This window comes from Ursus maritimus, unplaced genomic scaffold (assembly GCF_017311325.1).
Source record: "Ursus maritimus isolate PB19 unplaced genomic scaffold, ASM1731132v1 scaffold_18, whole genome shotgun sequence".
NCBI classification, from domain to species: Eukaryota; Metazoa; Chordata; class Mammalia; order Carnivora; family Ursidae; genus Ursus; species Ursus maritimus.
Window position 1 is genome coordinate 57,876,112 of NW_024424230.1, and position 22,539 is coordinate 57,898,650.

The window sequence follows — 22,539 nt, forward strand, 5'->3', positions numbered from 1 at the left end:
TCTGCCACTCCCCCTGCTTGTGTTCCCTCTCTCGCTGGCTGTCTCTATCTCTGTTGAATAAATAAATAAAATATTTTTTAAAAAAAGTAATACTTTTAAAAATTCTATTTCCAATTGTTGATTGCTACTATATAGAAATGCAATTGGTTTTTGTATCCTGACCTGGCATCCTGCAACCTTGATTGCTCGGAATTTTCTACACAGACAGAGTCCCTGACAGAGTACATGTTTATCTATATATAAAAACCATTTATACATGTACTGCACAGAAATGATGCTGCTTAACCAGAACACAAAAACAAACAGCAGAAGAGCCATGATTTAGTCACTTAAATGAGTCTTTATCAGGTTCTTGAACTGCTCCTCGGAGACAGGTTTTAACTTCCAATTAGCAATAGAAAGAAAGAATGGGGATTTGGTGGACCTCCTGAGCCCATCCACACACCTGTGGTGGATTCAGAGCTTGGGAAGAGTGATGATTGAGGCATGACAGCACGCAGAGCCCAGAGCCAACCGAAAGCCCTGTGAGAGAACTGGAGCCACCTGGGGTCCAGTGGGTCTGTTACTTACATTCTGGAAAGAAGCCCAGGTGGCAGTTTAGAAGCTGTATGTCAGATGGGAAAGCACAGCCAGTTGCTCACATTTCCTGGTCAACACCTTGTTGAGCAGGTACCCCATGCTTTGGGCAGGGAATAATGAAAGCTTCCAGACATCTACAGAAATAATTCCTTAGGTAGACTTAGTCACTAAACAAATAATAATCACAAGAAGATGTGCCTTTGCTGTCCTGCACTATATCCATTCATTTATTTTCAAGGATGAAAATAATTGACTTATTTCGTTTAGCATTATCTCCTTCAGTCCCGTCCATGTTGCAGCAAATGTTGAGAAATCGTTCTTTTTGATGGCTGAGTAATATTCCATTGTATATATGGACATTTTCTTAAGTCAAGCAGAGAAAGACAATTATCATATGGTTTCACTCATTTATGGAACATAAGAAGTAGAAAGATTGATAGGAGAAGAAAGGGAAGAAGAAGGGGGGAGTAAACAGAAGGGGGAATGAACCATGAGAGACCATGGACTCTGGGAAACAGACTGAGGCCTTCAGAGGGGAGGAGGTGGTGGAATGGGATAGGCTGGTGATGGGTATTAAGGAGGGCATGTATTCCATGGTGCACTGGGTGTTATATGCAAGTAATGAATCATGGAACTTTACATCAAAAACTAGGGATCTACTGTATGATGACTAACATAATATAATAAAAAATATTATTAATTTAAAAAAAGAATGAAAATAATTGATGGCTGTTTTCCAAATCTTCAAAAACTATATAGTGTTCATGACACTAGTTTTTCTCTAAAGCTGACACATGCTATAACAGGTTGGTGAGTCATGAGAGATAATAAATAGTTCAATAGGGTCCCATCTCTATGGGTTATTGGCAGATGAGATCTAAGCAATTTGAAACAGCCCAGAAAGTTCTGCTTCACCCTCCCATCCATCCTCTGCACAAGCAGGCTGCACAGACACACACCTTGTTTGGTTTACCTAAATAAGCAAACATGAAAGCTGTATTTAGAATGTCTAGAGATGTCTTATATCTATAAATGGATATATAAGCTTGATTATTATGAAGAATATTTGGCTCTAAGTGCCTGAAGCCATGGATAAGTAGGAAAGAGGTCATCACCAGGGGCTCCAGGGCTAGAGACAGAAAGCCACAGCATGGTTCTCTCAGCCTGGGTGCCCCAGAAGGCAGACACTGAGGGACTTTTTTCAGAAGGGCAATCTCGAGGAGCAAGAGTGAAGAAGGGAAGTGAAGTAGGGAAATGGACTTTCTAGCAACTGGCCACTACCTGGAGACATTCATAGCTCCATCTTACAGGACTGTCTACCAAGAGTAGAAATAGTAACTGTTTCTCAGGACAATCTATCTTGGGAGAAATGAAGATAAATCCGTCCTCCTCCTGTCATGCACTGATGGAAAGTTCTTTCCCTGAGGTATCAATCCCTCCCACCCTTTATGTGTGATGAGCCTCAACTCCAGCAGCCTCCCCATCATCACACCTCAACATCACCAGGAGAAACTGTGGGCAGGAGGGTGAAGTGTGAGCCTGGGTGACTGGTGCCAGCCCACTCAGAGCTGGTTGCCATGATAATGGCTATGGCTGACACAAGTGACAAAACTACAGAGACAGAGAGGCTGAGGGGATCTGAAGCAATATATAACAAGTATCTTGTACAAAGGTGAGCGACTCCTCAGGGTGCTGCCACCTTTTGCCCTCAATGTCGTCTCCTCATGATGCCCTGTGGGAGGAGGCTTCCATCACCTCATGCCATGAAGGATACAGACATCACAAGATGCTAGTTTTTCTACATTCTTGTGACACTTGAGACAATCCTTCACACATCATGACTACTCAGTAGAGAAGAGTACGAAGAGAGAAGGGACAGGGAGACGGAATGGAAAGAAAGAGAAGAAAGGAGAAGAAGAGAATGGGAAAAAGAGAAAGAGGAAGTGAAGCAAAGCTGAAAGGAAGTGAGTCTGTGTTTTACCTTAAAAGCGCTAGAAGAACATGTGTCCTTCTGTTGTATTTCATGGTGGAATTGAAATACACAAGTTCAAAGAGAAAAGATTTTCTAGAAATCAAGTCCAAATTACATTCATACAGGGTCACCTTCATCTCCAACAGGGCCTGGGGGCAGGAGGAGTGAGGCTGGGCTCTAGCAGGAGAGGAAGAGACACAGAAATGTCCCTTGATATGGCTCAGAGGCCCGCGAGATGCCTGACAGAAGTTATTTAATTTGTCTCATGTTTCCTCTCAGTTACCTGTTATCTGGGATCCTAAGGTGGGAAGGGTGTGGACACATGGTCACTAGAACAGAAATGCTTGTGTTTTTGTGGTTTTTTTTCCCAGCTACTTAACATTTCAGCTCTATAAACAACTCCATAGAGTGTGTGTTTTGGAAGCAAACTCATCTGAAAATAGAAGTTCTATGGATGAGGAACTTTGTTGCTGTACTTTTTCATGTTTCCACTTTGTGTGTTTCTATGACTTCCCTATCTAAAATTTCAAGCACGGCTGACTTCAATATTTCATTCCTACCTTCCTGGATTCATATTCTTCTCAGCAGTTATGATCATCAGAATATTATGAAGCTTGCTTATTCATATGTCTTCCACATGACACAGTGTCTGCTCCCCAAGTTCAAGGGTTTCAGTTTTTGTTGTTCTTTTGAAGCGACTTTATCCCCGACATCTGGAACAGTGTCTAATACATTATGTTGAACTAATAAATATTTGTTGGGTGGATAACTAGACTTGGGCTGTGCTTTCCATGACTCTGACATTCTTGGGGTGGGGAAGAGGGTGCATCCTCTCTCTGTTTATTTAAATTAAGCATCTGCCATTATTTCCAGGAAATCAGATAAAAGGCCTTGAATGACTTGGCCTCCTGGGAATGATGAGTCTTATCATGATCCAGCTTCAGGATTCTCAGCCAGTCCCAACGTCTTTATCATAACACCTTGGTTTCGCCCTAATGGAAACAAAAAACACTACTTTTTCCAGAAGTGCATGCATGTACTTCAGGCAGTCTATCATTTAAGTTAAGGCCATAAAAATGTAGACATATTCATATTCGAGGAATAAATTTGGTCCTCTGACTTTAAAGCATAAATAAAAATACCAACTCTATGAGAACTGTATATTATTGAATATAAAGTTTATTGGCATAGTTACTGAAACATAATAAATTTAAAAATTACATCATTATTGAGATGTTTACTGCTATGACTCAATGTCAAGGAAAAATAATAATCTCTAAGTGTAAAATAAATGGCAGATACTGTTGATGATAATGTCTAGCTATAACTGTACCACAAAGACACCGAATACCTTTGAATATGTTAATTATTCAGTCTTATGAAGGAGATGGCTGTTGTTGCATTTCACTAGCCTATTGACTCAAATTTTAAAATATGAACTAGTAACTCAAAGAGCTGTTTTAAATGGAAAATGTGTTTTCTTTTACATTGTTTGCAATGTCTTTGAGGTAAAATGGCATGCTCACCTGCATCTGAATTAGCGGAAAGGGCAAGTGATTTCATAAATGTTACATCAAAGACTTCACGTCCTATTTCAATTTTAAGCTTATGATTATCTGAAGGCAGAATTTTAATAATGTCTTAAGTTCTAGATCACTTAATTGTTTGGACTAAGGGAAATGTCACATGGCCAAGTTTATTACCAATATGTCAGAACATCCTATAATCTATTGCAGGCAGGGTTGACATGAGATGTCTTGTAACACATTCACCCAAATATAACGAATAAATTCTTAAAATGTATCATGACAATTCTTCATTGCACTTTGTCAGACAACACCTGTGCATACCAACACCTTCTGCAAGACTTCTGATTAGTTCATATGCTCCCACCACCACCCTTTTATTTCATGAAATCACAAAGTCTGTTGAGGAACAGTGACTTGTCCAAAGGCAGAAAGTCTGAAGAATTTTTTTTTAAAGATTTTATTTATTTATTTGACAGAGAGACAGCCAGCGAGAAAGGGAACACAAGCAGGGGGAGTGGGAGAGGAAGAAGCAAGATCCCAGCTGAGGAGCCCGATGTGGTGCTCGATCCCAGAATGCCAGGATCAAGCCCTGAGCCGAAGGCAGACACTTAAGGACTGCGCCACCCAGGTGCCCCTGAAGAATTTTTGACTTAGTTAAGAGCTTCTGGTTTAAATTATTGCTCTAATTTAATAAGCATCTACATTTATTTTAAATAACATATTCATTCAAAATACCTACAATAAAATCAAATAAGTGACATAAATTTTAATCTCACCATAGAGTATATCAATAAGGCTTTATCGTATCCTAGGTACTTAGAGATAAATGTCTCTATGTCACAAACATTGAAACTATTAAAGTTGCCATATTTCTAGTTTCAGAGAATCTTGAATTTATTTTGTACATGGATATTAACTTTTTAATATTTATAAAAGTCAAAAAATTATCAAATTGAGGGGCACCCGAGTGGCTCAGTCAAAGTGTCTGCTTCGGCTCAGGTCATGATCCCAGGGTCCTGGGATTGAGCCCTGCATTGGGCTCCCTGCTCAGCAGAGAACCTACTTCTCCCTCTCCCCCTGCTTGTGCTTTCTCTCTCTTTCTGTCAAATAAATAAATAAAATCTTTTTTAAAAATTATCAAATTGAAGTAAATGAAGCTTTTTACCAGCTTTGGAACAATTGAGATCATAAGTCTCTGAGCTTGATTTTACAGAAATGCACTTCTGTTTTTCATCTTTTTATTGAAATTAGGAAATCTTTAAATGCCAAAACAATATAACAATGTTAGTATGTGCTTTAAATATTAACATTGGTTTTATTCAACCTAATGCTGCAGAATTCATTTAAAATGTTTTGAATATAGCTTTAAAAGGCTTAGCTATATGATAGTAAATGCAAAGCTTCTCCATGTCCAATTTCAAAAACCCTTTGTAAGAAATACTGAAGCCAGACTCTAAAACAGGAATTCTCTAGCCTAAAAGCTATTGTCTTTATACTATTGCTTTTCTTCATTCAAACTCTAAAAAGTAATTAAAAACATGAAACGTAGTATTTCCAGCCCTAAAAAAGTCATTTATAGATACAGTATAACATAATACCTTCCCTGACATCAAGAACCAATCAAGAAGTAATAATTATATGGCTGTGGCCACCAAAAATGAATTTTTTAGCTTCATGGTAAGCATCTATTTTTATTTGATTGTTTTTCATAAACCAATTGTGTGTGCATTTTTTTCTTCCTGTTTTGACAACTCAGACCAGAAAAAGTGTCCTAACCCTAATTTTAAAAGTGTACTCTCGGTTTTCTCAAAAACATTAGTAGATGAGCAGTGGACTAGGTGCCCTATTGTGACCTTTGTGATCAGCTCTCAGTGACCTTGGGGAAGTCATATAACTACTGTGTCTCTGCTTATCCCTGAAGTGAAAAGGTTAGATGGGATAATCTATAACATTCCAATTATCCTGTGGATATAGACATTGAAAAATGAGTCAGCACATATATAATACAATTCCCAGGAGGGTAAATTCCATTTAAAATGGTGCTTCCAGGTATCCTCTTAAGTGGAAGATGAACACAGGCTGCTTTGCACTCTTTAATTACACTGCGAGGGATCTAACTCCGCTGAGGGAATTTGAGTTCAGTAGAGGATTTTTTTTGTGAGTGATCTAAGGCCACACTTATCCAACCTTAAATGTAAAAGTCAATATGGCCAGATGGCTCTTATGTCTGAGAGGAAATAAATTGAAACAAGTAACAAAGAAACAGAAAACAAAGACTTTCCTTAAAGATCCATTAATGAAAATGTCCACAACCAAACATCAGCATTGAAGAGTGTCAGCTTTCCCTGAAGGACGCGTAGGAACTCAGGGGAGCCACCTCACTGTTTAGGCTGCATGAAAATCCATCCTTGTATGCACCCTGATTCTCACGACATCCACACTGTTTCGTCCAAGAACCTATGACCAGAGGCTGTAATTCACTACATTAGCAAGACACAAACTCTTTCCACTGTGGGCTTATACTTATCCCCCAAACTGCAACTGAATTAGAATTCTTTCCACATGTTCTGTTCAATGAAAGAGCTTCAAAAGGAGTGCAAGAGAATGGCATCCCAGGCTGGCGTGTGTGTGTGTGTGTGTGTGTGTGTGTGTGTGTGTGAGAGAGAGAGAGAGAGAGAGAGAGAGTTAACTGGCTTTTATCTCATTTTCCCCATAAAGATATAAGCCCTCCTCATCTCCTGCCTGTCTTCTGTCACCTCCCCTCTGCTGGCCCACAGCTTCTCCTGGGGACTCACTGCCCACCTACTCACTGCCCACAGCCTCCTACTAACAACCAGCATTTCCTTACAATGCATTCACATTTTTTTCCAGTGAGTGGAGAAAGGTAAGGACTGGAGCACAGGATCTGCACACAGGCTTCTTTCACCCCTTGTTCCTCTCCTTGGGATTCATGGCTGACTTCCATCCAGGCTCAGCACTTATGATGGCTCTCCCTACAATGCAGTGTCATCCCCACGATGTGTCCATTGTTGAACCTCTTTAAATGGAAGGGTCCTTTCTAATGACTACAGTCAATGAGTACATGGTAGCAATATAAGGGGCTAATTTGCCTTTGAAGCTATCTCTTGTAACAGCCATGAAAGTGTCATTTTTCCAAACAACGCATACACCTCTATCATCTTGTGGACTCTAAAATATTAGACTCGGCTCTGGGGCTATAAACACACTCATAAACATTTCTCCAATCAAGCTTCTGTAGAAATAGCCTCAGAAAAAAAATCAGTTTACTGAGACTTTGGATAACTCTTTAAACAGTAGCATTTACTCTATAAACTAAAAGCAACATTTCTATATCTCGGCCCGGAGTCTGACTGAAATTACACCAAAGACCTATCAAATTTAAAGTTGAGATCTTGACCAGATACATAACGTCTGGAAAAAGTCAGAGATGGTTTTCCACATTAACTGGTTATACTAGATAACAGTAAAGACAAAGTTATACTGCTCTTCTAACGTTGTCTTCTGTTTCTCCAAATCGATGTATTTATTAGCACTGATATAACCCATGGAAAAATGACAGATAAAAACACCTATAAATGAAAGGTGAGCAGAGTCTGCAAATACATGGTACAATATTACCTTCACCAGAAGCTATTACTCAGTTTTATGGTTTGGTATCGAGACACACAGAGTTGATGCCTTACTCAGAAATGAAGGTGATTGACCACATCAGTAGTTGCTAATTCAGGGTATTAGCATCTGCATTTGGGGAACTGACATTTCTTACTTGCATTTTGGTTTTCAGGCTTATTCAAAATCTTTCCTAAATAGAATTTCAAGTTTCACAATAAAAAGAAGCATGAGGAGGGGAACAGAAAGCAGAAGGAAAAGAAGCAGCAAGAGAAGCAGATGTATTAAAGAAACAAAATCTACCAGGTACTGAAAAAGCCACCTTTCTATCAGGCCTCAGAGAAGAGTGCCTTGAGCACAAGTAAAGCTACCCCACTGGTATCAAAGAAAGGACTATTTAATCAATGGTGATGGGAAACTTAATAGTTATTTTGGGAAAAAATCCATTCTCCAAGGTTTCTATGCAAAATAAACTCCAGGTGAATTAAAGAGATGTATATATTTTAACATGTAAAAAAATCAAAAAGTGGAGTACAATAAATATCAGCTCTATAAGTTTATAGCATTGAAGCAAAAAGAAAAATAGGAATAATGGATTACATTTCTAAACATGTAAAAAACTCAATGTAATGAAAGTTAACAAAAAGCAGTTTTAAAAATCAAACTTGTAAAATACATTTACAGAGAATGAGTAAGTCTTCCACAAAAATAAATACAAATAGTAAACATGTGGGAAATTTTTTTTTTTTACCAACAGTAATTTTTAGAAAAAGCATTGACTTATTTAACATCGAGTAGGGTGGCAAAAATGCTTTCTTCAAACGCTGACAGATTTCAGTGACTATGGTACACTCTTTATTCATGTTTCCTTTGTGGAGATAACTTCATAAACATATAAGTAACCATTTAAAAGTAAACAATCCGGTAGGCTTTAGTGCATTCATAATGTCATGCAAACATCACTTCTCTCTACTTCTACAACATTTTAATCACCCGAGAAGAATACCCCACACTCCTTTAATAGTCATACCCCACTGTTCCCTCCCCACATTTGGTTTATCCATTTACCCTTTGATGGACATTTAGATTTTGTTCCGTCATTGGTATTATGAAGACTGCTGCTATGAACATTCATGTGTAAGTATGTGAACACCTGCTTTCAATTCTTTTGAGCATATACACAGGAATGGAATCGCTGATCATAAGGTAGTTATGTTTCATATTTTAGAGAACCACAAAACTATTCCAAAGTGACCACCACTGTATAGTGTCCAAGAGTTCCAACTTCTCCACATCCTCACCAGTGTTTGCTATTGTCTTGTCTTTCTTTATAATAGCCGTACTACTGGGACGTGGTATTTCGTTATGAGTAGGATTTGGAGGATCTTAATGACTAATGCTGAGCATTCTTTATGTGTTCGTTAGCCACTTGTATGTCAAAATGAGGCTGTGAGTGTGAATTTCTCTGAGGCCTCAAGGTGTCCCAAGACTTCAAAGTCTATGATACATTCTTAAAAATCTATCTACCTATCTATGGTGACTAACATAACATAATAAAAAATTATTATTAAAAAAATCGATCTACGTATCTACTATCAATTTATTTACTTATCTATCTATCCATCCATCCTTTTATCTATTCATCATTTATTAATTTTTACAGATAGGATTCCAAAAGTTATAAGCATGTTGATAAGCAATCTGCTACAACATAGGAATTTAAATTCTTTGACCTAGTAAATCTACTCTTCAAAATTTATCTAAGGAAATAAACAACAGATTTGCATGTATAATTGATCACCAACAATACTGAATGGCAAAAATCAAAACCACCCAAGGAAAATGTTAGAACACTCTTACGTATCAACACGAAGAAAGATTATGCCAGAAATGAAATATTTATAAAGACCATATAGAAATGTGGGAACATAACACATGGCAAAAAAGAGTTCTGATTTTCCTAAAGGTGACCCAGATTTGATGTCAGTCACAGGGACACAGATCTGAAGGGAATGTCCTCATCCTTCAGGTTTCTGCTACAACATAACTTCCTCCAGAGAGACTCCGTCCCCAGGCCAAAGTAGGCATGTACTATGTGTATTTCTATCAATCTTTGTATCACCTCACTAATAGCGCGTACCACAGTCTATGACTGTCATTCATTTATTTGTCTGCTTCTACGTCCACCAGCAGACTGGAAAGTCGATGAGGGCAGGGCCTAGGGTGTCTATTGGCTGCTGTATGCTAAGCACCTAACAGAACAGATGCACACAGCAGGGATTTAATAAACAGTTATCAAATAAATTTACATGTGACAGGATTGTGGGATTATGAATAACCTGAATTTCTTAAAACCAATTTTCTTTGTGACTGTTGTGGTATCTACTTTATGGGAAATATTTTCAAAATTGACAATGCAAGATATCATAATTATCATTATTGTAATTTAAATGTAACATTCTTCCAAATTTCTCAATTAGGAAATTCTTATTCTGCAAAAACAAAAAGAAGGAAATCTGTGCATGTTCTATCTTGATTAGAGTAATGTGGTTTATATGTCATGATTGCCTTGGTTTTTGTTACCCGTTGGCAGTGGGGAAGATGCAATCACCACGTGAGAATTTTTGGAAATCAGCCATCGAAATTTACTCCACTGCATTTCTTCTTAACAATGGTTTTGGGCCCTTTGAGAATGATTGCTCACTTAAAAACTAGAGATTATTACTAAATAACCATGCAAGGTAATGAAAGAAAAGCATTTGAAATGATAATTATCAATGCAATGCACATTTGCAAAGCAAATCCTTTTTCAGAAAATAAATGATAAAACAATATGCAAACATTTGTAATTGTATCATAACATTCTTATAGTAGTATCTTCACTATTAATATTCTATATATACCCACAACCTGCAATGGGAATCTCAGGAAATGTTTAAATGTCTCTAAAAATGAACGTAAGAGGGAAATTACATTAGCGACTTCTTTGCAGATCTTCTGCATCCTTGAAATATGTTTTTAATATGTGAAATCAAGAGGGATTTTTCTAAATCCAATCTTCTGTTTATAGGAAGAAATGGTATTCACTTATGAATCCACATACCTAAGCCCTAAGATATATATCAGTTTTGTAAGTCTGAAGACCTGGACTTGTGTTACACAATTAATATTTTCTGGAATGTCATGACTATATCTGGCCCAGTTTTGCTGATTCCACTATGCCCTTGAAATATCCTTCCATTATACCATGAGTTTCAAAACATACAATTATAGCTTTATGTTTTCCATCTATCACTTTGAGGTTAAATTTACTCCCATACCACACAGACTTGCTTTAGTGCTTTTATGGTAAATAATTCACACAGAAATGCTGCATCATGAAACTGAGGTCAGGGAAATTGTTATTTAAGCAAACACAATCGATCCAAGTCATTTCAAATTTCCTGCCCTGTGATTTATCTTACGGCAAGGACCGGTGGCCCCAGGGTAGGAGCAAGAAGCTCGAGGAGAATGGCACACCTATTATCGCTTGCAGGCTTCTCTTCCCTCCCTAATTATTAATGAGACCACCTGGCCCCAGCACACCTACCCCTCACAGCTCTTCTCCTCTTCCCTCCTTGCACTTCCAGCCTTGTCTTCTCTACGTTCATCCTCGATTTCCCCAAATCCAAGTAGAAATCCAAATTTCCTTTTGCCAAGAAAATCAATACCAAGTTACTTTGTTTGGTATATAATTTTTAAAAAGAAACAAAAGCCCTCAAGTGAACAGATCATTTTCATATTTCCTCCTGAACTGAAAAGAGGGGGATGGCAACAGCTATCAGAATCAGATCTTCAGGATGCACATGGGGGACAGAGAGAGGGGAGCAAGTTCCTGGTAGAGAGGGGACATTGTACACGGTAGCTGCTCTCATAGATGGCTTAGCCACCTCGATGGGGAGGAGTCCACTGAAAATTGGTAACAAAACAAGATCATCCCCTTTCATCTTTGTCACACTTTCATTTCCTTTTTTGCTGCTATTAATTCATTGATTTGCTCTTCAAACAGTTACTAGTCAGGATACTATATATGGGGCCCTGCCCTATGTAATCACTTTACAAAATAAACAAAATGTGATAGTCCCTACCCTCCATCTGTTCATATTCTAATAGGAGAATATATAAAATCAAGGACTGTAACTCAGCACGAGAAGATAAATGATCCATGTTTAGAGCCTCTGGGGAGCAGACAGGCACCTGACCCAGTCAGCCCAGGCCTCCTGGAGAAGGCACTCAGTACTGAAGGGTGGGTTCAGTGAAGAAATGGGATGGGTGGTGTGGGTAAGAACACTCTCCCAGAGGACTAACAAGAGCAGAGGTATGGACGGGGAATTGGAAGCTTGCAGGATTGCAGAGCGGGAGGCAGAAATGACACCCACGGAGTGGGGAGAAATAAAGCTGGTGAGTCTTCTTTCTGCCTTGGCTGTAGCTCTTCCTCGCCTGCCTAGATGGGCCCACTGACCTGCACACGTGGGCCACAGGCAGCCAGCACCATCCTGGAGACCCTGCGTGATATTGTCACATTTCTCACTTTTTTATCTAATCCAAACCACCTCTTCTGTTGCTGCTCAGTTTCCTTATCTGCAAATGAGTAAAACAGCAAGCTCCCTGCAGAACTATGCAGAATTGAGATATGACACAGAAAATATGCCTGACCTGTAAGGGGCATTTATATACCGAATCTATTGCCAATACTGATTTAGAGCAAAACTTAGAACCAAAAAGATGTTATTTTTTTAAAAATGAAGCAGCAGCAGCAGCTGGGTGTGAGATGCAGTGAGGCGGAAGCAAGAGTGAAGGAACACAAGACTTACTGGTGTGCTTGATCTGTGCCAGGAGCTACATACATTTTAACTCATTTAGGGATGAGATGGAGATGACATATGGTAAGGAAACAGTTCTACTCAAGGAGAACCAAAATCCCAAATCAAGGAGGGGAGCACATCTGCCCTAAGGGAATTAGAAGTTGGATTGCACAAGAAATAGATTGGATATTTTAGGTAAGAAAAGATCTACATTTCAGATATACAATACATGACAGACTCATAATTTTAGCTGATGGGGGAAAGGACAGTTTTTAGAACAAAGAAAGTCACAGCCCCATGATATTTGACATTAATGGAGCCGCGGTTATCCCCGCCTCTCCCCATAAGGCACTGATGTGTTCTTATCCAAACATCCACACAGGACTCTGATGAACTGAGCAGATAGCAGAGGGGAGGACTCAAGATGGATCTGAAAGAAATACTTAGATGTGACAACACAGCTCCTTCAAATATTTGAAAGACTGTTGTGTAAAGAACAGCTTGGACTATATGGAAACTCAGGATCGAGGATCTCAGGGGTTCACACTTCAGGGAAGTAGATTTCCACACACCCCAAAGGCTTCCCGTACGTTCTTGTTGATTTATTGACTGATTTACATCTTCAGGAAAAAACACCTCCAATTTTCTCAGGCTTGAAGAAGACAAGTTAAAACCACTCACAGACCAGAGGGTGGCCGTTGTTAGCAAGTTGACACAGGACCCACCTGAAGTGAGGCAGGTGGGGGCAGTGGATCAGGCAAGAGTAGGAAATAAGCATCCCCTCTCACCCAGCAAACGTGCACCCACGCATGCATGCACCCAAACATGCAGCCCTGCAGAGTCCACAGAGCTCACTCTTGGGGGTGAAGATATTCTTGAAGTCCAATATTTACCAAGTAAAACATACTAGCAACACTTAATGCTTTACCTAGAGTGAGTATGGCAGATTAATTATCCTCTCCCCTAGCAGATCCTTCCAGTTTTGTGTATCCTAATCTTATCTATTTCTCAGAATCTAATTAACCAAAGCCCAATTTCTCCCTAAAGTTTTCCCTGTACACTTATGAGTCTCGCATGATGCACTGGAAAGAATACAGGCTACAGAGTTCAGAAGACCTGTTTGAATTCTGGCTCTACCACTAACTAAATGACTTCATGCAAGACACCCTCCACCTCTGGACCCTCCATCCCTGTCATTAACATGGCAGTAAGAGCCAGTCTGTTTTAAGAGACATGGGAGGATTTAAGTCAGATAATATGAGTAAAGTGTTAGTGTACTTAAAAAAAAAAAAGTTAGCACCTCTCTTCCTAACATTTTCATCCTTTGTCTCATCTAAATCTAAATAGTGAATAATATCTTAGTACTTAGTCCTCTGTGCTGGAGGGCATGGGGTGGGTGACAAGATTTGGGGCAGGGCGGGGATGGGGAGAGGACTGTAATGTATTCACAAGTCCAGACCTAGCACCGCAGCCACAGGGCAGGTGGGGTGGGAGTTTTCCATGGGGACGTTGCTCTTGAAAAGGTGAAAAAAAAAAGTACTGAACGAGACTGGCAGGTCACTAAAGATACATGTCATTGACACCACCTTCCAACCAGCACCATGTCACCCTACTATCCAGGATTTCAACTACACAGCAGAGAATGGGTATAAATCCAAATATAACAGAATTAGTAGGAAACTAAGATAAAGATTGTAATAGAGAATTATTTGGTACCACGTAATTTTCATACACTTCCTAATTTCAAAGTTTCATCCATGTGATTGTGCATAATTTGGAGACAAGATTCAATTCTGAGCAGTTCTTGTTACCTTGTAGTTGCGCATAAACCTGAACAAGAAACATGACTCCTCTAATAAGAATGACAACAAACTGAGGGCTTCAGAGGGAAGGGGGGTGGTGGAATGGGATAGGCTGGTGATGGGTAGTAAGGAGGGCATGTATTGCATGGTGCACTGGGTGTTATAGGCAACACCCAGTAAAGTTCGAATCATCAAATCACTGGGTGTTATACGCAACACCCAGTAAAGTTCGAATCATCGAACTTTACATCCAAAAAAATTAAAAAAAAACAAAAAAACCAGGGATGTACTGTATGGTGACTAACATAATATAATAAAAAATATTATTATTAAAAAAAAGAATGACAACAGTAATACTAGCTTATCCTTAACATGCACTTACTGTGGGTCAGGCACCACTCAAAGGCCATGGACTGTATTAACTCATCCACCACAATAACGCTTTGAGATGGTAGACTGTTACATTTACAGTCAAGGACACTGAGGCACAGAGATGAGTAACTTGCCCACAGTCACGCCAGATCCTGCCTTTAGTCATATACTGAATGATATAAGTAATTCTCATGAAGAGTCTTCCTCCCACTAAAATGATATATTCTATTTGAAAAATACTATGTAAACTGAACATCACTGCATGACTATCACGCCAAGAGAAATCAGGAGGTCAACAAGGTTCTGGCCTAAGAGATTTTCATCCTGATGCGGCTTCTCTTCCTCATGGTACCACCCTCTTAGTCCTCCCTCTTGCCTGTAGAATTCTGACTTTTGGCAGTAAACACTGAATGTATTCCTTCTTCCAAGAAAGTAGACTCCATCAAATCTCAGGTTGCCAGAGCTCTTTCAGCAATGCTTCCCATCCAGAGACTACAGATCATAAATTAGTCTTAGACTGGAATTGCCTTCCTTGCCCACAGTGCTGAGCGCCAGGCTCCATCACAGGCTGGCACGTGCCTAAGTGTGTCAGGGGACAGAAAAAACAATCTGCCTCAATTCCCAGGGGCTGAGGGAAATAACACCTAAGGCTAACTGCCCTTATAATAAATGTGATTGGAAGGTGTATGCATGATCCAGATGCTTGTAGGCTATTTTGGTTAAGAGAAAATTAGACCAATACCCTCATCCTGGCACAAATGACCAGGGAATTATAACTTGGTCTGGACTTCTTTCTAATTGTTGTATCAAGGGCCAGTATGTCCTTTAAGGAAGCTGTCAGGGGAAAGAAAAAGAAGGAGAATCAAGGCTCTTTCAGAAGTTACCTTTTGGGGCCTCCATGCTAGCTTCCATGAGAAAGCAAACAGCAGTAAGTGACTTCAAAAATTACTCTTAAAGCCAGCACAGAGCTAGCTTCTTTTTACATATTTTGTCCCCTGCTCCATAAATATTAACTTTTTCCTCCACAGTACTGTGTCAAATGCGAAAAATCAAGACTATCCATAGGGATTATGTATACGAGGATGAACTCATCAGGTGACTCTGCAAATCTAAGGGTCTATCTCTAATTGACACGATTAATAATGAGCATGATTAATGATGGAGTTTTCTGGCTACGTGTGCTAAGAGACAAGTCAGGACTGGCAGCAAAAAGCAGAGAGGCTCACTGTAAGCATCCACCTCACCATCATCCAGATGAGATGCCAAAATGCCAGGCCCACGTCTGTCCCTTAGTGTTTTTTCACACTCTAATGTTTCATACATTGGATCTCAGCATGGGGACCCTTATATGTTTTGAGCATAGAAGAGCATCGTGATAAAGTACTATTAGGGCTTATAAAAACCTCTTGGTCAGTGGGCTTCTTGGCCCAGTTTCCTGTGCTCTTAGTGAGGAAAATCAGAACTCTAGATGCTCTTCCCTCTAAAGGGGGAGAAAGCAGCTGATCTGAGGGGTCTGGCCCTTGGGGGTAAATGACTCTAACTGTGAAAGCTACAACTGAATGAAGCAAAGGAAATATTATAAGGACATACCAGTAACTTATTTAAGTCCTATGAAACTAATCCAAAATCCTAGGAAGTGCAATGGAGGAAATACTCCTAAGTAGATGATAAATAAGGAGTTCCCCCAATAGAAGGAAAGAGCGGGGAAAGCCAGGCAGGTCAGTGCTCAAATCCCAGTTCAGATGTGTGGCAGCTTGGGTGACTCTCTTGCTCTCCTGGAGCCCATTTCCTCATCATCACGCTCAACGCTACCTTCACCCCTGCCTCATCTGTCATTAGCCTCATCCCTACCTCAGCACCACCAGCAGACAGGCACTGCCTTAATACAAAGGAAAAGCACCTCCTTGGGGAAGACAGCCCACAAAAGGCACAGCCCTACAGGGCAAGGCTTGGCCAGCAGACTGCCTCTTTGTAGGAATAAAATGATGCCCGGTGTCCAGCTTAGTCCAGCCTGGGAGAGGCCACCATCTTGGTGCTCAGAACCTAAGGTGGATGGCAGCTCCCCTCACCTCCTCAGGGAAGCCCACCGGCACTGCACAGCTGTCCATCTGCCCGGCCTGACCCACTCTAAAGACTTGCTTAGAGAATGGAACCTGGTCATGGGTATGGAGTGCCCTACCTAAGAACATTCGAGTTTATCCATAACAAGAAAAAAAACGATTCCTTAATTAGAAAAGGAATATAATTCTCCCTGGAGTCTGCCAGTTAGTAGGTGCTCTACAAATAGTACCTATTATCACCACAAACGTTTTCTTCATAGTTTGGAACTCAAAAGTTTCTTTCAATCAGTAACATGCTTTAGCACAGCACAAGAATCCAGACTGGCCTTGAAATTTCACTAACATTGCCACACGTCCACCAGTGAGTCAAACAAACTACTTCTATGGAATCTGTAATGACATAATTGAAACCGGGTTTACATTTATTTAAATAGTATAGTTTTGATGGAATGAAAATATTTTAGTAAGCGGCACAACACATGTTTGAGGAAAATTTACAGAGGTCCCCCCTGCCCCACAGATTTCCTCACTTACCTATAAGCACCGTTTTGGAAATGAAGAAAGAGAGAGAAAGAGGGGGCGGAGGAGTTAAGTTTCAGGTCTGCACAATGGCACCTTTAACAGACCTGCCAGCCAGTCCGAAATGAAATAGGCTGGTTTGAAAAAATCTTTACTACTGCCGGTTAATATGCACAGGGCTCTAGGGCAACGAGAACTTTCAATGACTCAATATTTATAAATGCTACTGTTGTCCCCCAGACATGTGTCTTAGATTCCTGAGGGATCCTGGGAGCTTGTGCTATAATGAGGGTGAAGGTATATGAGTTTTAAATGGAGAGAGGAGTAGGTAGGAAAACAAAATTAAACACGTATAAATGAGCACTTGGTGGTCTTGAATTTGAATACAACTTCAATGATTGGGAAATCTGACCTGTGTGGGTTATTGCATTTTAATTTACCAATGTCTTAAACAGAGAGAAAGCATTCAAATTGCACAGCCCTGCTGGCCAAGACACTTTTTTTGTCTTTTTGTTTGAAATTTTGCTGCTTTGTGTCCACAGATGCCAAAAAAGGCTCCCCTTCAAATGTAGGATATCAAACTAGCTGAGTTTGTGTTTACAGCTCCGATGGTGTAATCGAAACTCCAAATGCTCAAGAAACAATAACATTAGTGAAGTGAAGTCAACTCTAAATTAAAAGTCAGTGTTTCCATTACCCACTCTCACAGTATTTTCTGGAGTTTATATAACTTGATCATTAAAAAATGCTTGAGGCTGAAAACCTGGTCTGTGTCAGTCTTGGACTAACCTAGTTTGCAAAGCTCTGAAGTTTGTTTGCCCTTCCCTTTTATCCTTTTTCAAGAATGTATTACTTTTAAAAGCTACACATGAAACTGGACCAAAAAAATCTGTAACACCCGATGAGCCAATGCTGTTACATGCATCACTCGTTTTTCAGAAGAAATTTACGATTTCTGTAAACTCACTTTCAAGGTGCCTATGACTGAAAGGAAAGAGTTCAAATTCCTTTTTCAAACTCAGTCTTTAGCACATCCCTTCTCTGTTGGTGACCTCATCAAAAATAATGTAACTGCAACTTGAAATATTAACTTTTGTAGGAATAAATTTCACACAAGAATTTAACTTGGTAGAAATAAAGTTTACTATGATGACTTCCATTATATTGGCTCTCTGTGGTACAGAATAGAGCTTTTATACAGGGACATCAAATAAAGGAAGGGAAGTCAGTATGTGAGATTATTCTTCACTGACCATAGACGATAATGTGCATGAATGAAAATATCTCTGAGAGAGACATGGAAATACCTGGGTTTCTGGAAGCCCAAATACTTAGGATATGAAGTTAGGGAAGGCAGAGTCAACTCCCCAAGATTGAATTGTAAGGAATGCTTAGGTCAAGAGGCCAGCTCTGACCACACTCAAGATGGCCTCCACATCTTCGCCACTGAGAAGTGCAGACTTCTTCATGGTATTAACATATGATTCATGCAAAGGATCCAGGTAATTTGGATCCTTGCCTGGGAAGAAGGAGACAAAGGAAGAACAAATTTCTGTGTGCATTTGTGTTTAAGTCTGTATGTCTTCGTGTTTGTCTCTACCTTATACGGAAGGCCATACATAGAGTAAACATATTTATAAATGTGGAAAGGGGAATGTTGTTTTAACATTTCATGTTATATTTTTATTTTGACTTTTGTAGAACTGTGGAAAATCATCCTTTTTAAAGTTTTATTTATTTAAGTAATCTCTACAACCTACTTGGGGCTTGAACCCACAACCTCAAGATCACATGCTCTTCCAACTGAGCCAACCAGGCACCCAAAAAACCATCATTTTGAATAAAAATTAGAAATACCTACACTCTGGGTCAGAAGAAATTATGAACTGCACTTCCTAATCTAGACACCCTCTAGTACAGTCGTTTCCACAATATCACTCAGCATCTAAATTCAAGATATATATTTACAAAGTCAATTTTTTAAAAATTTGAATGAGTTGTAATATATCTTGTGATTAAATACTTCCAGTGATGGATAACTCATTATCCATGAAATAGCCTTTTATTCAGACAACATTTTTGGTTAAAAAAAAATCTTTCCTAATGATCCTAGGAATGCCTTTTTAAGAAGTACCCAAAGGATTTGTGATTAAGAAGGACAAGGAAATACTGCTGCTAATATTTCGACTAAGTCCAAAAAGACTTGAACCCAGTCAAATGTAATAAATGTTTTTTATCATTATAACATAACTAAAGTACCATGATTTAAACATTTTATTTTATCAAGTTTTGAACAATGAAGAGACTTTTACCAAAGAGTTAAGCCACATCTTAACAATGGAATATTATGCAGCCATGAAAAGGAATGAAGCACTGACACATGCTACAACATGGATGAACCTTGAGAACATCCTGCTTGGCGAAGGAGCCAGACACAAGAGGTTCCATATTGTACAATTCTGTTTAGATGAAATGTCCAGAACAGGTAAATCCAACAGAGGCAGAAAGTAAAAAAGTCATTGCCTAGGGCTGGGTGGAGAGGGAATGGGAAATTCCTCTTCCATGGGGAGGGGGCTGATGGAAGTCTTCTGGAATCAGAGAGTGGTGATGGTTGCACACTCTAAAAACCACTCAGCTGTATTCCTTACAAAGGTAAATTTTATGCTATATGGATTATACCCCAATTTAAAAACAAGAACCATATCTTAAATAATAGATTTTAAAACAAAACCATTTTGATAGGCATTGTTATCCAATGAATTCTGAACTCAATAAAATGGCCAAAATGAATACTGACTTTAGATCTGTAAAATGTAGCTTTCTAAAAGTTATATGCTGAAGGATACTGAATAATTCATAAATATGGATTTTACTAAAGGACCTCTCACTAGATTTATGTTAATAGTACCTAATCCATAAAGAATTTTGATCTTTTTTATTTTACAGGGAAGGGTAGGTTTACTTCCTATTACTTGTGCTTGCCTGTATGAAAGATCAGGAAATTTAAAACTCACAAATAGGTTCCTCAAAGAAAAACCGACAATTTAAAACTTGTTATAATCTATTTCAAATATGTCAGGGTTTCTTTAGGTGTAACTTAAAACATGAGGATTGTATTCCATCCACTTGAAATGCTTCTGCTTTTTTCAAATAACAATCACACATCCTATAAGAACTGATGTCGAATTTATCCAATAGCAGGTTAATTTTGGAAACATGATGCTGCCCAGATAAAGAATATTGATATTGACATTTTTAGGTCATAAGTTCAAAATATAATGCATATAAGACATATTCTTTCTCTATGAGTAGCAATAAAAACTCCCAATTAAAAAAGAAACTATGTGTCATTACATATTTTCCCATAAAGACATATGAAATCATACGTTATCCTGTAGAATAGGATTGAGGTCACAGTCATATAACATTATTCAGTTTTTGTATTCATATTAATCATGTTAGAAATTGTATGTGTCTTGCCTCACTAGCTGTACCGTATGCTCCAGGAACCAATATAAATCTTGATTTTTTAGATTAAGCCCAGTAATAATGTCTTGCATACAAATAGGGGCCTAATATCTAATTTTTGTTGAAGATTCATTAATTAAGTTACTTGCATTACCTAATTTTCCATGACAGTTTCTTTATACGTATTTATAGTACAGGATTGTCAAATGACCAGAAATGATCATGAATTTTATCATGTAAATGTTGTATAGATTTCTATGAACATTATGACGCATGGATTTATTCATACATAATATAAAGGAAAAAAATCACCATAATACTCACAGTTGTAACCAGGTCCAATACGGTGTTGAGCTTCCAGGCTAGCCAACGTGATGTGGAAAATGATGTGCAGTAACAGGAAGGAAAGACTGGTGAAGCACAGAGACTTTAATAACCGGCCCGTGTGTCCTAGAAGGTAAGAAGCATGGAGACAGTGAGGGAGCTTCAGAGGCAACACACTCACTCCAACCTTTGTAGTCTTCCACATGGATCCCATTTCTGCCTGATCTATTTTATAGACATACTTAGAAGTGTATCAGGTGTAACATTACTCTCTTATTAGTCTAAAGGTAAAGCTATCTTATTCCCTTTGTAAAATCATACAACCAATATTGATTAAAAATTCAAGCACCTGGGTGGCTCAGTTAAGCATCTGTCTTTGGCTCAGGTCATGATCCCAGGATCCTGGGATCGAGTCCCACATTGGACTTCCTGCTCAGTTAGGAGTCTGCTTCTCCCTCTGCCCCTCCCCCCAGCTCATGCTCTCTCTCTCTAACATAAATACATAAATAAATAAATATTGGTTAAAAACTCAATGTAAAAGAAAAATGCTTTCCTACTTATTAGATGACAAATCACCACAAAATGGAACCACAAAGAGCCCCTGGCCCAGAAAATTTTATAAGAGTTCTGCCAGAGTTGAAGGAACAAACAACCCCTATCTTATAAAAGTAGTTTCAGAGAGTAGGAAAAGAAGGGAAGTTGCCTAAAACATTTTACAAAGTTAGAGTAACTTTAAATTTAAGGTAAAATAAGGCTATAAAATAAAAAGGAGATATAAGGCTGTTTTACTTATGAACATAGACACAAATTATTTAAAAAGATATTTGCTAACCAACTGAACTAACATAGTAAAAATATAGCACATCATAATAAGCTAGGATTTAAAAGAGCAGAATCAAGCCTATAAATACAGAGAACAGACTAGTGGTTGCCAGAGAGGAGAGGAGTGGAGAGATGGGCAAAATGGGTAAAAGGGAGTGAGAGACACAGGCTTCCAGTTATGGAACAAATAAGTCATGGGAATAAAAGGTACTGCATAGGGAATATAGTAAATGATATTGTAATAGCATCGTATGGTGACAGATGGTAGCTACACTGCAGTCAGCACAGCATGACAGAAAAGGTGAATCACTATGCCATATGCCTGAAACAAATGAAACATTTTGTGTCAACTATACCTGCCCCTCACCTCCGAAATAAGCTAGGGTTTATTTATCACTGAGAAACAAGTGTGATTTAAGTTAATAATGCATATGTGTAAGTCATACACCAGTGGGCTGATATCATAATTTTCTAAATGGATGTAGAAGAAGCATTTCATAAAGTTCAAATTTTATTTATGATAAAAGAAAATAATGGGATTGAGAAGGGCACATGTTGTGATGAGCACTGGGTGTTATACGCAACTTATGAATCACTGAACACTACACCAAAAACTAA

At 38.8% G+C, this 22,539-nt stretch overlaps 1 protein-coding gene across 1 annotated transcript in view; it reads right to left on the reverse strand.

Moving 5' to 3' along the window:
* PIEZO2 (piezo type mechanosensitive ion channel component 2) overlaps positions 1 to 22,539 on the reverse strand; it is a 441,880-nt gene that overhangs the window by 255,636 nt on the left and 163,705 nt on the right. The window contains exon 3 of the mRNA XM_040632733.1: positions 21,100 to 21,225. Within this exon, the coding sequence (XP_040488667.1) occupies positions 21,100 to 21,225 (126 nt within the window). The remainder of the gene's footprint in view (positions 1 to 21,099; positions 21,226 to 22,539) is intronic.